Genomic DNA, 17,495 nt, shown 5'->3' with positions numbered 1-17,495 from the left:
TATGAACGCAAATTTATATAAAATCCATTTTACCAAAGACCGCCGTAACTCGGAAGCTTTAAAAAAAAAGCATATAAAATACTCGTACTTGTTTAATCCAATGTACAACAGCCAAATCCAAAGAATTTTTTATCTACATTTTTTGCTAAATATAAAATCAATTTATAACAATTCATTAAGCTTTAGGAATATTTTTTAATAAAATACAATTTGGGGAAGTGATTTGTTTTATTTTGCATTTCATCTATACAAATCGGTTTAAGAAAAATATTGGTTTCATTTAAATATTAATGACACGACTTAACTTCTGAATACGGTTGAGTAGTAAATCGCCTTGTTTAATGGTAGCTTGGTACTGCCAATTTTTGTTATCCGGTCGATTAGTTTCTACAATCCCGCCGACCCGGTCTACCTTGGCATGAAGCCGCCCAGCAGCGATGAAACGTGACAACTCTTGGTCTATGTAGTCAACATCTACTCCAAATGCCTCAGCCATGTATTGCAATGTTAGCGAACGATAGGATTCAAGCAGTTGTGTGTAAGCAAGAATCCGCATTTCACGTACGTAAAAACGATAGTGGGGATGTGCTAAATAGTCGCTGCGCAGCACTAATTCCACCTCTGCTAAGTGTTTAAAAAACTCGGCATACTGGCAGTTATATAAAGCAAATAGATAATTTTTTACGTCAGGCAAGCCATGGAGTACTTCTTGGATTTCCGCTCCCTTCACAACTTTGTCACGCAATTCATTACGCGGCAAAGAAATCATTGCTACATATACAGTGTAGCGTACAAATGTGGGATAATCCATCAACTCATATGAGGTGAAGGTACTCACAGTATCCAAGAAGAAATTGGCAGCTGCTTTGAGATCACGCACTGCGACTGAATATATTCCCTGATACACTTTTAGACGATTGCGCCGATCCCAGTCTCCACCTTCTTCTATTAGATATTTCGCCTTATCAATATTTCTTGTGATTAAGTCATGGTCTAGATAGAAGAGACCAAGACGAATAAGATGGAATATTATATCTAAACGATGACCAAGCGATACCGTCTTCTCATACGTTTTCCGGAAAGCCGTTTCGGCAGCGGCCTTGTCACCGATGCGACACAAATATTCAGACTTCTTTAAATTTGCTTCACGCACTTCCATTTCACCTAAATTTTGCTCTGCATCTTCGATTGCTTCATCCAACTTTGTTAATTCCAAACGATTTTGTTCACGCATACGAGCAAGTAATTCCTTGTCCACCGGCCAATCCAACTCCGCGCATATGTACTCATACCAAGGGGCCATGTTGTCAGCTCGGACTGCGTCCAGTAGTTTCGCTTTCAAGGCAGCATCTTGTTTATGCTCTGGTAGCGACAAAAGAAACTTGTACTGGGCTAATTCGAGTTTTGGGTTCTTCTCCAGACCCTCTTCTTCCAAGTCTTCGACAGGCATTTTATTTTAATATACTACAAAAAGTGTAATCGCAAACGAACTTAACAATGCAACAAATTTTTGTTATTCAAGCCGCACAGTCATGTACTGCCTAAAGTTGGCTGCGATTCGTAGGCAGTGTTCATGCCATTTATTTCAAATATATGTATATGTACATGCCTATCCGTAACGTTCTCGTACGCTATAGTTTGAACAAATTGGTACTAGTAGGTACTAACTTGGTACTAATCCGTCCGTTGCGGCAACGAATTAGACTGACAGCAAAATAAATTATGTGCATTTGAGGCGAAGGCACCACATACGTGCCATACGCAATGCCAGAATGTACAAAACCTGGCAACCTTTTATTTTTACGGTAACTATCACGGTGAACCAATTACAGAAGGTGGCACCTGCCGAAGGAAAACACAAATGAAATGCTGTATAGTACAAAAGTTTAAATAGAGAATTTTACATAGAATTTTCCACTTTTTAAATCTTTTTGAATTACACGACATGAAAATTTGCTAGTGTTTACTATTTTTACGTGTTTGTACTTTTTATATTTGGCTCTCTTAGAGAGATTGCTGCCAAATTCGTAAAAAATCACTTTACAGGTTTTCACTGGGAAAGTTTTGTTGGGAAAGAGTGAATAAAGGCCTAGTATGTGTCCGTTTTGTTTCAGGATTTTATTAGAATATTAATCTGAGAGCGCCAAACAATAAAAGGAAATGGAATCTTTCAAATATGTAATTAACAGCATTAGTAATAGTTCAAATCATTAGCTGCTCTGCAATGCAACTGTGTAAAATTAGACGAATTCGCTGACAGTTGTCAGGAGGGTCGAAAAAAGAAGGTGTTGATCGATAATCGTAGTAAAGTGAAAAACTAATAAAATTATCAATTTAAATAGGGCGTTTCAGAGTTATCTATCCTCATTAAGGAAGTAAAAAAGTGTTTTTGCTGAAATGATTGGTGGATTATTTGTGTATAATCATAAGGGGGAGGTATTAATCAGTAGGGTATATCGCGATGATATTGGCCGTAATGCAGTGGATGCTTTCCGTGTCAACGTCATCCATGCACGGCAGCAAGTACGTTCCCCGGTAACGAATATTGCTCGAACAAGCTTTTTCCACATAAAGGTATAGCATTAAAATATAGTTACAAATATTATTTGAAATGAACAAAATAATTTTTAGCGTGCCAATATTTGGCTGGCTGCGGTTACGAAGCAAAATGTGAATGCGGCTATGGTATTCGAATTCTTATTAAAAATTATCGAAGTAATGCAATCATACTTTGGTAAAATTTCTGAAGAGAACATCAAGAATAACTTCGTTCTAATATATGAATTGCTGGACGAGATTCTCGATTTCGGCTATCCGCAGAACACGGACTCGGGCACGCTGAAGACGTTCATCACCCAACAGGGCATTAAATCCGCCACCAAGGAAGAGCAGATGCAAATCACCTCACAGGTGACCGGTCAGATCGGCTGGCGGCGCGAAGGTATAAAATACCGTCGCAATGAACTTTTCCTCGACGTGTTGGAGTACGTGAATCTGCTGATGAGCCCACAAGGGCAAGTACTTTCCGCCCATGTTGCTGGAAAAGTGGTCATGAAGTCGTATCTTTCGGGTATGTAGTGTGAAAAGAAATTGTGTACATTCATCTTATCGTTATTATGTGCTTCCAGGCATGCCCGAATGTAAATTTGGTATTAATGACAAAATAGTGATGGAGTCGAAAGGTCGTGGTATTGGGGGCAATTCCGAGGCGGAGACTTCTCGTTCAGGCAAGCCTGTTGTAGTAATCGACGATTGTCAGTTTCATCAATGTGTCAAGTTGAGCAAATTCGAGACAGAACACTCTATTAGTTTTATTCCACCCGATGGTGAATTCGAGCTCATGCGCTATCGTACTACCAAAGACATTTCACTGCCATTCCGAGTTATACCGCTTGTACGAGAGGTAGGGCGAACTAAAATGGAGGTGAAAATTGTACTCAAGTCCAATTTTAAACCTTCACTATTGGGTCAGAAAATTGAAGTAAAAATTCCAACACCATTGAATACTTCGGGTGTCCAATTGATTTGCCTGAAAGGCAAGGCAAAATATAAAGCTTCGGACAATGCAATTGTCTGGAAAATTAAACGAATGGCCGGCATGAAAGAAACACAACTTTCGGCAGAAATCGAGTTATTGGAGACGGACACGAAGAAAAAATGGACACGTCCACCTATTTCAATGAATTTCGAAGTACCATTCGCGCCATCCGGCTTTAAAGTACGCTATTTGAAAGTATTTGAACCAAAGCTCAATTACTCTGACCACGATGTTGTGAAATGGGTGCGCTACATAGGACGCAGTGGCCTATATGAAACTCGCTGTTGAACAGGTGAAGCAGGTGAAGTTTAGGCGTGTAGACACATACCGAATTTTCCCGATTTGTATTCTCAATCAAATTGAATATCTTATATTCCACACTAGTTGTAAAATGTGTGTATATCCTTTATTATCTATATTTATACATGCGTATTAATCATATAATTTAATCACATTTCCTATTATATAATCCCAACTTTCTAACGTTATTAGATGCACTTATGTCTATTCCTCAATTTTATACCTATGATATTATTTTGTATTTTTATTTACATCGTCAACGTTAATTGTAGAAGCGTTTCTTCATATCGAACAATGCTCTCGCTTTACGATTCTTCGATTTCCCTTCTATCTTTTGGAGCAGTTAGCGAATTTGAACAAATATAACCGTTAATTTAATGTAGCTAAAAGCAAGGAATATTTTGCGGACTAATAAGTGTCTAGAAAATATTAAAAAATACGTTATCTCTGCCAATCTTAACTCTGTAAAAACAAACGAATGAACAGAATTACTTACAAATTATGGTTAAAAGATATTAAATTCCTAACCTATGGATGCATATTCCGTGTAAGCTAAATGTATAACTTTGGTTTACAGAGAAGTGGAAGTGACGAATTGGGGTGCAAAAACATGTGCTGACCGGATTGCTATTCATAAATAGTGAGGAGCTCATACTAATTCGCTCTTATGTCCGCGTAAATAAATGTTAAAATTTGCAATATTCATTACACACACATATATTGCTCCTATTTCCTCTGTTGTATGATAAGTATAAACATATAGACGTAAGATAATAAATATGAATAAATCAAGTACACAAAACTCGAACATTTAGAAATACAATAATTATGTTAAAAGTGTTGAATTTCAAAGTGAGAAATAAATAATATTCACTAAGCGTTGTTTTATTTGTGTACAGTGGTCAATTCTAGTACTCAACTTAAAAGTGATAAGAGTCATAAAGCAGCAATTAAAATCTTAGTAGTCGGTGCGTATCTAACAGGAGCGCAGAAATGCATCAAGTGCCAGCGCAAGTACTGCATTTACGACTTCAAATGCTTCGATTTCTACTAGGAACCAGAAATACTAGAGCAGTACCGTTGTATTCTGCCAGGTATAAACGTGTTGCATCATTGTTGTCTTGCCATCCACTGGATTGTTTCATGCCTGGTTGATAGAATACGAAATATTTTAACCAAAAACGATCAAGAAAGAATTTTTAAGAATTATTTAATTAAACTATAAAAGGATGACAGATGACCCATCATTGTTTCGAGCAAAGGAATATCCGAATGGAGCGTTGCAACGGGTCTGGCGATCTAGAAGAGGTTATTTAGTAAAGTAAGTAAGGTCTCCAGGACAGACGGTTCTACGTTACCGAAACGACCAGGACTTATATCCGGCCAAGGACTGTCACTCCAGCAGCATTCCCCGTATGTAAGTATGGGGAATGTTTATGCTGCTACAACAACAGGTTATTTAGTACAAATAGTCTATACAAATACCAGCAGGCCCCAGGTCATGCTTTGGATGTTCAACGTAGTGGTTCTGCCAATTTTAACGTATGGATGCCTGAATCCTCCCTAGGAAGTTCTTCTGAAGAGCTAGAACATCACTAAACAGGGGAGGGTTGTTGTTGTAGCAGCATAACCATGCCCCATACATACACGGGGAATGCTGCCGAAGTGACAGTCCTTGACCGGATGTAAATCCGGGTCGTTCCGGTTACGTAGAACCGACTGTCGTGGGTGCAGGGAACTGCATGTATTGGCATCATATAGAACTTACCCTGAGTGTCTCATCGACTTTTGCGTTATTTCCATCGCTGCTCAAAGTGCAATCAAGCTAACGTGGAGTTAATCTGGAGGCAATATCTCAAGGGTCATAGTAGCATTTTTCAGCAGTTAACACTGTTTTTCCCTGAACTTCGGAAAGATCTATCTATCCGTAAACTGAAGTTTGAGGTTTGTGTCAGGGCAATCTTTCAAAGTAGGCAGGATTGGAACGGGAGGGAAATCTGAACCGAAGTACCTCTGTATTTACTGACGGAATCGGGAAACGGAGCACGGTTTTTTTTGAAATTAGACCATTTATCTATTTCCTTAAAATTGCCGAATATTGCTAGTGTTTTTCAAGCAGAAGTCTTTGCGATCCTGCAGGCATGCAGAATGCTTAGGCAACGTGGGAGTGAGTGAGATATTAACATTTTTTCTGATAGTTAAGCCCCGATCAAGGCTCTGACAACGCCATGGTGCAGATCTAAACTAGCCAACTCCTGTAAGGACGAGATCAAATCTCTTGGGTGTGCAGGTAACATTTCTCTGATCTGGGTTGCAGGACAAAGTAACTTAGAGGTAAATGAAATTGCTGATTAGCTTGCTAGGAAGGGGACTGAATAGGCTAAGAGACCTCCTATCGGGTCATAGGCAGGCCCCTGGCTGTTGTTGAAGGGAAATTGCACAAACTATTTCTCAGGAAAACGCAGAAAAACTGGAGCTCCATTTTTTCATGCACAATAGACGGAGGCTTCAGAATGTCCTGGGGACTCCACGCTATTAAATTTTCAAATTCGTAACTGATTTTAGCGGTCATTGGACGATCGGTACACACGTGGCAACGCTAGGTTTACCTTTTAACCACCATTGCAGAAGCTGAGGGGGAAGGAGACTGTGGATCACTTTCTGTGTAAATGTCCAGGCTTGGCAGCTAGGCGATTAAGGCCACTGGGTGCTCCTTTCTTCGACAGCGTGGGACCGTGTGCCAATCTAAATCTCATCAGTCTTCTCCATTACGCCAACATCTCTGGCTGGCTGAAGATATCTGCCTGCTGGAGGTCTCATAATGGCATCAAAACGACGCTTTAGTGCTACTTAAGGGAGTGCCAGAATGGTACTTCAGCCAACTACCAGTCGAATAAGTAGATACATATGTAGGTACGTATACTAGAGGATTGCGTGGATCAAACGCGTAGCACAACGCAAGTGTGGCAAGAAACAACCTTTGGGTGCTATGGTTCAAAAACCGATCCGAGTTTGTAAACCTCTGTAAATACTCATTAACCCTTTGCACTCGGAGACCATTTTCACATTTCCTTCCAACAACTCGATAATGATATACACATGTATATTTGATCATCAAAAATGTTGAATAACTTATTAGTTCAAAAATTAAAACATTAAAATATATAATTTTTACATGAATTTATAAAATTTCACATCTTATAGTTTTCTAGAGTCTGCATTTCGAATTACCGAATAATGTTCATTATTATCATTTCAATATTATTATGGACGTAATCATTTCAAAATAGTATAATTTCGAGTTTGTAGCTGAATGAATATATTTTTGTACACCAATTTTTCTTAAAGTTACTGAAAAGATGACTTGGAATAGAATGAAATAGAATTTTGCATGACCAGAATTCTCCAAAAACTCTGACAATATTATCCATTACACTTAAGTTTTTAGAGAGCATTTAACTATTTTGCTTTTACTGTTTGTTCTAATGAAAAAGAGAGTTTCAGGATTACCAAAATTATTTATTTTCCTCAAACTTTAACAAAAAATACTTTAAACTTAAAACTTTAACAAAGATAAGAGAGTTTTTGTTCGTGGATTATTCCTCGAATGATGCAAAAGGGTTAAAGGATAGATAACGACCGGTGGGGTAGAAATTCATTGCTCCTCTGAAGACCTTCCAGACTTTTTAATGAATGTTAGCACTTTGTCAGGCGAAGCAGAATGTAGCGCGTCCATTCACAATATATATCCAACCTAAAATTGTATCATCTAAGTCTGGCTAAGATCTGACAGCGGCAAAGAAAATTTTCTATACTATCCTCATCTTTGTCTGAGAAAGAATTTTGCTACAATCCTGTCAGGCATTTTCAGAAATACTTAACTTTTTGCTGGTGTCAGATATATAGATTTGATTTGAGGTATGCACTTCGATCTCATGGCCTTTGGTGCCTTCTATTCATCATAATACCTCATTCAAACCCAGTTCCCTTATTAAACTTAAGGGGGGAAGCTGGTCTAGAATTTTGAAAAAATCGAAAATTTTTTTTTTGTCTTAAAAGGTGCTTTAGGGTCTTAGAAATAATATACCAAATGAGGGATGCCAGCAAAAATGTCTAAATGCTCAAATTTTTCATTCGACGGCAGTGCCTCGCAGGTATGCCCCGAACGCTACTTACAACTTTAAACGCGTTTTTCTCGAAATCACTTTTTTTAAATTGGCCGAAGACATAACTCGAACAAATCTTTACCGATTCTTACGAAATTTTGACAATACATTCGAAATACCTTTCTCCGGAGACGTACGTAGGATTTTTTATTTATATTACATAGTTTTTTTTTTAATCAACAATTTTATGTCGTTCTTTATAGTGAAAATTGTAACTTTTTGTTCAAACGTGCACCATTTCGCGAAAAAACAAAATATCGAAAAAATCCTACGTACGTCTCTTTCTGTTGTTATATATATTAGAAACTAAAAAAATTTTATTTTTTGATCCAGGACAAAAATTAAGGAGTTTACGTCTTCGGCAATGGACCCACTAGAAAAAAAGGCGCCTTAGGAGAACTGCTGGACAGCGGCCATTTTGAAATTAATTCAGACGAAAAATTTTGTATTTGTACCATGAAAGCTATATTATTAAACCTATTTCACAGATTTTCGATTGATTCCTTTGTTGAGTCAAAATAAATTCATAAAATATGCCCATTTTTTGCGCTCTAGACCAGCTTCCCCCCTTAAGATAGAGTTGGGCTGGGCTGAGCGTATATGCCTTTCTTCTGGCTGCAATTGGTCGAAATGTTTCAACCTTCTTAAGGAGAAGATGTATTGGAGTCTAAAGGGAGGGCATATGTGGCAGAAACGACAAGATTTGGTACTGCACCAACGACTCTTATGAGATTTATTACTGAAATTATTGATGTACCCGACTGTAGTCGCTATGTGTGGGCCTAAAACTGTCTCCGGCCAAATTGAACGCCTCAAAGAACCATAGTTCATCTATTCATCAGCCCATACAAGTTCAAGCTCATGCAGCCCTGCAACACAATTCAGCCTTAATATACATTTCTGGACTATTTTTGAAGATGTGTGAGTGATTTCTTAGTCCTTTAGAGCAGCTTGGCTACCACTGCTGACCCTGATTTTATGGGCAGTATGAGATACCTGCTTTTGCATTTTCAGATTTTAAGTAATGGCTACGTAGTGGTATTTTCTTTCAAGTCGAAAATGTGCCATAAAAACCTCTCAATACTCCAAACAGTGTGGCTTTTTAATAAAATTCAGCAACTACTCGTATTTCTTTGTTTGTCGTCTTTATCTGCTAACGTATTAGCTGTGGATATCTTACGTACCACTGGTGGTATGCGTACCACAATTTGAGAAGCGCTGCCTCAATCAATCAACATTCAAATGTACTATGCACCTCTATAAAGTTCGGTTGGAAATTGATAAGAAGCTAAATGCTTGGCTGGAGTGATTCAAAATAATACTGACGACTCATTCAACGAATTACCTACATACATATGTATGTATATACACCTATATTTTACATTGAAAAAAAAAAAAAAAAAATTAAGTGAAATTAATTTTACCATTGCGATTATTCGTAAGCAATTCTCTAAAATCAGCAAACAATATTTTTCATATTAGCGTTGGAATTTGTTTTTTTTTTTAATTTTTCGCAGATCTTCCGCTTTACTTATTTTGATATTCTATTCTAATCTGAATGAAAAGGCTTTAAAAGTAGTTCCACTAATACAGTAGTTCCAATTAATTTGAGAAAACATTTGAATGGACTATTCTCTCAAAATATGTGAAGATGTTCGGGTGAGTGACGACTATCAAAGTAGATGATATGATGAATTATATGAGGGGTGAGGTTCAGCGCACTAGACATGGCTAGTTTACTTGGTCGAAAAAACCCGAGTCATTTCGGCCCGCAGAAACGGCTATCATGAAACCAGCTCAATTTTGGCTCAAGTACGGTCTGGATATTGTCGCAGATTAAACTGCTTCTTATCCAGAATCGACCCCGACACATTCAATATACAAATGTCCGGTATGTGAAAGTGTTCCGCACGATACTAACCACCTATTCACATGCCCTCAAAAATCAACGTTATCTAACACCTCGCTCCCTCTGGACCCAATCTGTTGACACAACACGCTTTCTGGGCTTACCGTTAGATGGGTTAGACGATAATAATCGGTGACTATATCGCACTGGCCGGCTCTAGTGAACTGCTACAATAACAACAACATGAATTATATGACGCTCCTCTGATGGTGGGCTCTACGTTACCGCGTTGACTCTGCTTTAAATTCGGCCAAGGACCAACAATTCAGTAGCATACCCAAACAATTTTTCATAATGCTTTATGCTATCACAACAACAATAAAAACTGAAAAACTCATCAATACACAACGGAAGGTTCAAGGCATATCTGCACTTGGCATAAACAGAAAGGAAACTGGTGAGGTAAAAGGAGATCAATTTAGAGATATCGAATTTTAAATTGACCTAAATTAATGAACATTCAAAACGATTGGACAATCCTTATTATTTTTGTGTAGAACCATTTATGGCATGGTAGAACCGTAATTCGGTCATCCGTAAAGACCAATTTTGAATGATTCACTGGAGTAATGTTGGCTTCCAATGCCTTAATCAAAGCTGATTTATCCACAAAGCATTTAGACTTTACATACTGCGACAAATAAAAGTCCAAAGCTGTGATATCACACGATCTTAGTGGCCAATTCACTGGTTCGAGACGAGACATAAATTGCTCACCGAAATCACGACGTAGTAAATCCATTATTTCACGGGAAGTAGGCACAATGGCCGTCTTGTTGAAACCAAATGTTGTAAAGATCACGGGCTTCAATTTCCGGCAACAAGGCATCGAAAGGTTGTTTATCATGGCGCGATATCGTTCGCCACTCACCGTTACATTGGTGCCAGCCTTTGAAGAAATGTGATTCCTCAAGCCCATAGGACGCACCATAAGGTTGTTTTCAATGATTGTAATTGCTGTTCTTGAATAGCTTCGGGTTGCTCGTAGCCTCATCGCTGAACGGTTATGTACACCATCAGTTCTTACGAGCGCGCGATGAACATTTTTCACAGAGCGTCGATTTTCGTAATACAATTTTACGATTTGATAAAAATAAATATGTTTGGATATGACGGAAAAGAATATACTCGACGACCCACAAATACAGCATTCGATATCAGATATAAAAAAAACGGTAAATCATAAATAATAAATAAATAATGGTGTGGGGATGCTCTTCGGTGGAAGGAGTAGGTGCAATATTTTGAATAACAGATAAAATGGTGGTGGATGTGGTGGACTATGTGAGAATATTGGATACGGTTATGCTTTCCTATGAAAGAGACGAAACGCCACTAAGATGGGAGTTTATGCACGATGCCGATCCCAAGCATTCATAAAAAATAGCAAAAGAAAAAGGCATGTTTTAGAATGGCCGTACCAGTCTCCTGACATAAACCCAATTGAGTATCTTTGCGCAAAACCGAAAAGGATAAATAGGGAAGCAATGAGGCATGAAATTCAAAAGTCTTGATACTCTATTTCTTCAGATAAAAGCTCAAATTTAGTAAACTCAATGCATTAAAGATGTGAAGGAGACATGAAAAAAACCAGCATAAGGCCCTAAGAAAGGTCCTAAGCCTTTTTTAACACTGATTTTTTGTGACAAAACTTCTTGTTTCTATTATTTTTTCCAGGAAACGTTTCTTAAACTCGATACAATTTTATTATGTTCTAGAATATTTAAAAACTAGTCTTCATTTTTTTAATTTGCCATAAATGTTTGAACTTATATTGAACTTGGCATAAAATATCAGGAGATTTCAAAATAAAAAAAAATGTCAAAAATTAAATGGAAAATTTATATTTGCTTCTATCAAGGCGAATCTACCATATTAAGGGGTTATATACAGTTAGAAGGCCGGAAAAAGCGAATTTTTCAGAATTTTTTCTGAGAAAACTTTTAAATTTATTGATCTAAAAAGTTGTACACATACTATGTTATCTTTTAACTGTATTTTAAGACTTAATATTAGTAAAAATAGTTATTTGGAAAGGAGCTACAGCTGATATGCCGGAGTCCCTCTCAAAAAAGACGTTTTGCGGTGACCACAATATCTCTGATTTCGTTAAAGTAATGTTAAATAAATAAAAATAATCGTACTAAACCAACTTATCTATCATCCCTCCCATCTAACTATACTACGCCATATACTCGCCTACGCATTGGTCACAGTGTAATCACCAATGCATATCTACTGCAAGGGAAGCAACCAAGCCTGTGTCCATTTTGTAATACTCCAGTCAGTATCCTGCACTTGTTAACCTTTTCCCTGGACTAATATAGATAGACAAAGACAGCAGAATTTTGACGGTCATGATGCACTATCGCTATTAATTAACCCTTCCGATTCCAACATTTCGAAAATCTATAAATTTCTGAAGGACTCTGATCTTCTACGACGTATATAAACCAGGAATTCTTCACCAGCCAGCTGAAAGCCTCCGTTGCTAGCGCTGCGTTATCTTTTTGTTTATTTAGCAATTCTATTGTTATTTAAGCTTTAAAAAAAAAAAAAAACAAAAAAAAAAATAGCGGTTTCTCACAAAAAAAAAAAAAATGTTTCACCAAAATTTCGGGCTTAATTACTAAAAAATATATGTAAGAAGTTCGTGTTAAAATTTGGGACTAATCGGTTTAGCCGTTTTCGAGTAATGTTAGTCGCCGACTTTGAAAACACCAAAACACCATTTTGAGAAAAACGCATTTAAAGTTTGCCTTGTACTTTCAAGCACTCTGAAACGCCTTTTCAAATTTGCGTGTAACTTCGAAAATATTCTCCGGAACCATATTAAATTTTCTGTGTGTATTCTTAAATATATGTATGTACATTAAGAAAAAATAAAAAATCAATTTTTTGAAAATTCTAACTATATATAACCTCTTAATGAATGCGCCTTGGCTTCTCTTATATTTTCCAACAGTGTACATATGTACCATATTATATAATACGCGAATGCAATTTTTGCAAGGTTCGTTCGATTTTCAAAAATGACACGTCGAAATAAAGGAGACAAAATGGGCGAACGAGTGCTAGATTAAGTACAATGGGGTGCGAGTACTGAGATTATGACTCAGCGATACTGCTACTCAATGGCTCAACTCAGAGATAAGATTAAATTAAACCGAGTAAGAGAGTAAAATGTGAAATAAGCGATTTGAATTGATAGATAAATATACATATGTGTCATTGTGACTCGTAAAAAATAAGTGCTGTGTAATACCGTTATTGGCAGCGACAAGCACGGAAATAATATACATTGTGCAATAAAACTTATAATTTGACTATTTATTATGCCAGTTTAAAGTGGCTCAAAATTCGAATTGAATTTTCGTACTTTGCTTAGCTGGCAATGTTATGCATTTTATTCCATTTAATGAATGGTGGACATTTTTTTATATGGGGGAAAGGCACGAGACCTCCAGCAAAAAAAAAAGAAAATCAGTAAAAAGCAAGGGGAATGTTCAGTTATTTCAAACTTACACTTTATTGTATAAAAGTTTGGTGGGTTCATATCCGATTTTTTCAAATTTTCTAAAATTTCTGATCAAAAAGTATGACATTTTTTTTTTATTTGTTGAAATTTTGTATGAACTTGAAACTTTAAGTTTTAAGTTTTGTAAGCTATACTTTCAGAATACATCAGAAAGCATAGGTGGTGGAATATATGGCTTCAGAACAAAGCGTTCTGTGCAGATTTTCCAGGCATCTTTCAAGTGGAGGTGTATGTCATCTGTCTATCTACAGAGATCGACATGAGCGAGATCCGGAATGAGCGAATTGCCATTCTGAGCGACAGTCAGGTGGCACTCAAGGCACTGAGGTTAAGCCCTCACTAGTCCGTGAGTGTATCGAGAAACTGAATTTGTTAGAAACGCACAATCGCATACTGCTCATTTGGGTCCCAGGACACATGGGTATAATTGGGAACGGAGGAGCGCGCGTATTGGCTAGAGAGACTGTAGCCTCGTTACCAATAGGATCCGAGCCCTTCCTTACTATGGGCCAACACACCATCAAGGAGATGCTTAGTAGTGAAGAGCTAAGGCTAAGGGTTTAGTTTTGTTCGCCGATAGAGGACTTTACTACTCAATTGCCTACTTAGTTCAAAGTAGAATTTGTTGGCAAGAGCGATTCTCCGTTGGATTTCAAGGCCGACATTATTATCGGTGTTAATGCTGGTTCTTAGATAAACAAAGTCTCTTATAACCTCGAAATCATAACTGCCAACAGTGACGCGAGTGCCTATACGCGAGTTCGCCAACTGTTTGTTTGATCACAAGAGGTACTTCGTTTTGGGCTTGTTCACAACCAGACCCATACGTTTTGCTTCTCTATCCAGAAAACACAGAACTACTAGTACGGATGTTAAGGCCATTGATATCAATATCATCGGCATACGCCAGCAATTGTACGCTCTTATAAAAATTGTGTCTGAGCGATTCAGCTCTGCGGCTCGCACGAGCTTTTCCAGCATCAGTTTAAAGGAGTCACACGACACGAATTATGTGGCTACGTCAGGCGAAATCCTTACTGGAGGGGTACTATCAAAAGAGGTTTAGGAAACTCATAACCGTCCTTAAAGATAAACTGAGAATATTCACAACCATTCTCAGAGATCATTTCAGATTGCGCAGTCATCTGCGCATGAGTGGGATATGGTCCACTGACTCTTGTCGTTTCAGTGACTAACTCCCATAGACTCCAATACATCTTCTCCTTGAATGTGGCGCTATAGCGTGAAGAAGGTTGAGACATGAGTTTGATAAGAAAAGCCAATGAGGTCAAAGTGTAAACCTCAAATCAATTCTATGTATCTATATATGTATATTATATTTGTCGCGTCGCGTTGTTGTTATTGTGAAAACAGGTAAAGAACAGATGGGCTAAAAAGTCCCATTCCTAGCAAACGCTTTCTCTTTGTCCAAAATTAGATATATTCATCAACGTAATTTCCATCAAGAACAAAGCAATCATTCAAGCACGGCTCTAACATTTCAATACCACTTTTGTAGAAGATTTATATTTTGTCTCAAAATAGGCTTCAGTTTCAGCGATAACCTCGTTCATTCGAACGAAATTTCTTACCGGCGAGCAGTTTTTTAGTCTGCAAACAGCCAGTAGTCGCTAGCAGCCAAATCTGGCGAATACAGTGGATGTGGGAGCAATTCGAAGTTCAATTCATGTAGTTTTGCCAATGTTTTGATTGACTTGTGACACGGTGCGTTGTCTTGAAAGTGGAGAAATGCGGCACCCACTTTGAACAGAGCTTTCTCATAGTCAAAAGCTCATGCAATATAAAGCCAACACATTCTTTTGATATCCTTGTGATGTCAGCTAACTCACGCAACTTCGCTTTTCGATTATTTAAAACGATTTTGTGGACTTTTTTTTATATCTTCTGGTGTTCTCGCTTCATTTGGACCACCGTGTCTTGTGCACCATCGGTGCCTCTACGACCACGTTTGAACTCAGCAAACCATTGTTTTATTGTTGATTCTGACGGAGCCGAGTCGCCATTAACATTTTTCAAGCCATTGCTACGCTTGAACGGTATTTTTTCCCATCAAGAAGCAGTCTCAAATTAAAGCACGAAATTCTTTCTAATCCAGTTCGAAAACAACAGAAGTAGCGTCACTCTTAGCACAGTAACTCACGAACTAATGAATAGACTATCATGAAATTTTAACAACTGTCCTCTTAAGGTTAGCACTAACTGAAAAACAGGTAAATGCAATAAAACTAGTGCCATCTAAGTGCTAGGCCTGGGACTTTACAGCCCATGTGTTATATGGTAAATGGGTACGCGATTATAATTCAATTGTATACTACTTTATATTGTTACTGAAAAATCATTCGCAAATGCAAGTGCACATATCCACACATTGTGCATATCTTTTACATTTTATTATCGAATCGCAGAATATACATATGTATGTATGTATGTACTTATATGTACATATATTGAGTTATCAGTTGCTTGTCCGCTTGCGCTTAATTTATCAAATCTTAAAATAATACGTAGATTATTTTCGCACTGATTACAGTTGGCGATATAAATAATGTTTCTTCAGTACCGACATTTAGTTTAACTAGGAAAAACAGTTAAAGAACAAGTAATGGAGGCGAACGGCATTATTCCGGACATTATCGATACCAAACCCAAAGCACTACTGGAGGTGAAGGCACACCTTTTATTATTAACAAAATAGTCAGCACATAATTTACGTATCTTTGTGTACTAGGTGAACTATCCCAGTGGTGTGAAGGCGGATTTGGGTAAAGAACTCACTCCAACTCAGGTAAAAGATCAACCCACAGTTACTTGGAAAGCGGAGAGCGATGCTTTATACACTTTGGTAATGGTAGACCCAGATGCACCATCGCGTGCTGAACCAACATATCGTGAAATTTTGCACTGGCTTGTAATCAATATTCCAGCCAATAAAGTAGCTGAAGGTCAAACAGTCGCTGAATACGTTGGTTCTGGCCCTCCAGAAGGAACTGGTCTGCACCGCTACATCTTTCTAGTCTTCAAACAGCCAGCCAAGATTGATACTACAAAATTTATTTCCAAAACGTAAGTACCATTCACATACATATGTATGTACTTGAAATATTAAAGTATTTTTATATAATTCAAATAAATTATTCGCTTTGATATACAGGTCTCGTGAAGGTCGCCTTAAAGTGAAGACAAGAGATTATATTGCCAAGTATAATTTGGGTGAACCGGTTGCTGGAAACTTCTACCAGGCACAATACGATGATTATGTGCCCATATTAAAAGCGCAATTTACTGAGTGATTTTAGTAGCTACAAGTAGAAAATCACAAAACGATTTAATTTGTATACTTACACATCACAGAACTTTATTCAAAGCCTCTTATGCCAATTATCTACTGTTCGACTGCATCAGCCAAATTAATGTCCTCTCAATAATAATAAATTATAAGATGAATTATGTAGGCACGAATATTTCTATCTCTTGTGTGAGGCTCTAGACGGCGCCAATTTCTGGCAGAAGAATACGTGCTTGACCAATATTATCGTTACCACAGAAATAAAAACTACCTAGAAATTATTTAAGTTCAATTAAAATCTGTTTATTAATTTTTTTTTTATTTTGCTATAAAAATACATCAGTTTGTTTTTAACGTTGAACGTTGGTAAATTCATGTGAATATACATAGTATTATATACCTGCATACATATATGTAAGTACATATGGGCATATCCCGAAAAAGGTCAACCACGAGCTGAATATTCGGACTGATCCGTTTTTTTAATTAACAATAAGGTTTAAATGTGTATATACATATATATATGTATAATTGGGCGTACACCCTTTTTGTGTGTTTGGCCGAAGCTCCTCCTCCTATTTGTGGTGTGCGTCTTGATGTTGTTCCACAAATGGAGGGACCTACAGTTACAAGCAGACTCCGAACGGCAGATATTTTTATAAGGAGCTTTTACATGGCAGAAATACACTCGGAGGTTTGCCATTGCCTGCCGAGGGACGACCGCTATTAGAAAACAC

General features: G+C 37.5%; 3 protein-coding genes across 3 annotated transcripts; 2 read left to right on the top strand and 1 right to left on the bottom strand.

Annotated features, from left to right (window-relative positions):
- Positions 1-209: 209 nt before the first annotated feature.
- On the bottom strand, positions 210-1,552 carry LOC129235989 (26S proteasome non-ATPase regulatory subunit 6). Its single transcript, XM_054870109.1, has one exon. It carries the CDS (start codon positions 1,448-1,450, stop codon positions 281-283), a length of 1,170 nt encoding a protein of 389 aa, XP_054726084.1. The 5' UTR covers positions 1,451-1,552; the 3' UTR covers positions 210-280.
- A 707-nt stretch (positions 1,553-2,259) lies between these two features.
- Positions 2,260-4,715, top strand: LOC129235987 (AP-2 complex subunit mu). Its single transcript, XM_054870106.1, has 3 exons — positions 2,260-2,574; positions 2,632-3,070; positions 3,129-4,715. The coding sequence occupies exons 1-3, from the start codon at positions 2,398-2,400 to the stop codon at positions 3,824-3,826; spliced, it is 1,314 nt and encodes a 437-aa protein (XP_054726081.1). The 5' UTR covers positions 2,260-2,397; the 3' UTR covers positions 3,827-4,715.
- An 11,214-nt stretch (positions 4,716-15,929) lies between these two features.
- Positions 15,930-17,095, top strand: LOC129235986 (phosphatidylethanolamine-binding protein homolog F40A3.3-like). Its single transcript, XM_054870105.1, has 3 exons — positions 15,930-16,134; positions 16,201-16,535; positions 16,624-17,095. Exons 1-3 carry the CDS (start codon positions 16,075-16,077, stop codon positions 16,760-16,762), a joined length of 534 nt encoding a protein of 177 aa, XP_054726080.1. The 5' UTR covers positions 15,930-16,074; the 3' UTR covers positions 16,763-17,095.
- The last annotated feature ends 400 nt before the right edge of the window (positions 17,096-17,495 follow it).

The sequence above is a fragment of the Anastrepha obliqua genome, chromosome 1 (assembly GCF_027943255.1).
Source record: "Anastrepha obliqua isolate idAnaObli1 chromosome 1, idAnaObli1_1.0, whole genome shotgun sequence".
NCBI lineage: Eukaryota > Metazoa > Arthropoda > Insecta > Diptera > Tephritidae > Anastrepha > Anastrepha obliqua.
Note: the sequence above shows the minus strand (reverse complement) of the source record. Positions and strands in the feature narration are given on the sequence as shown.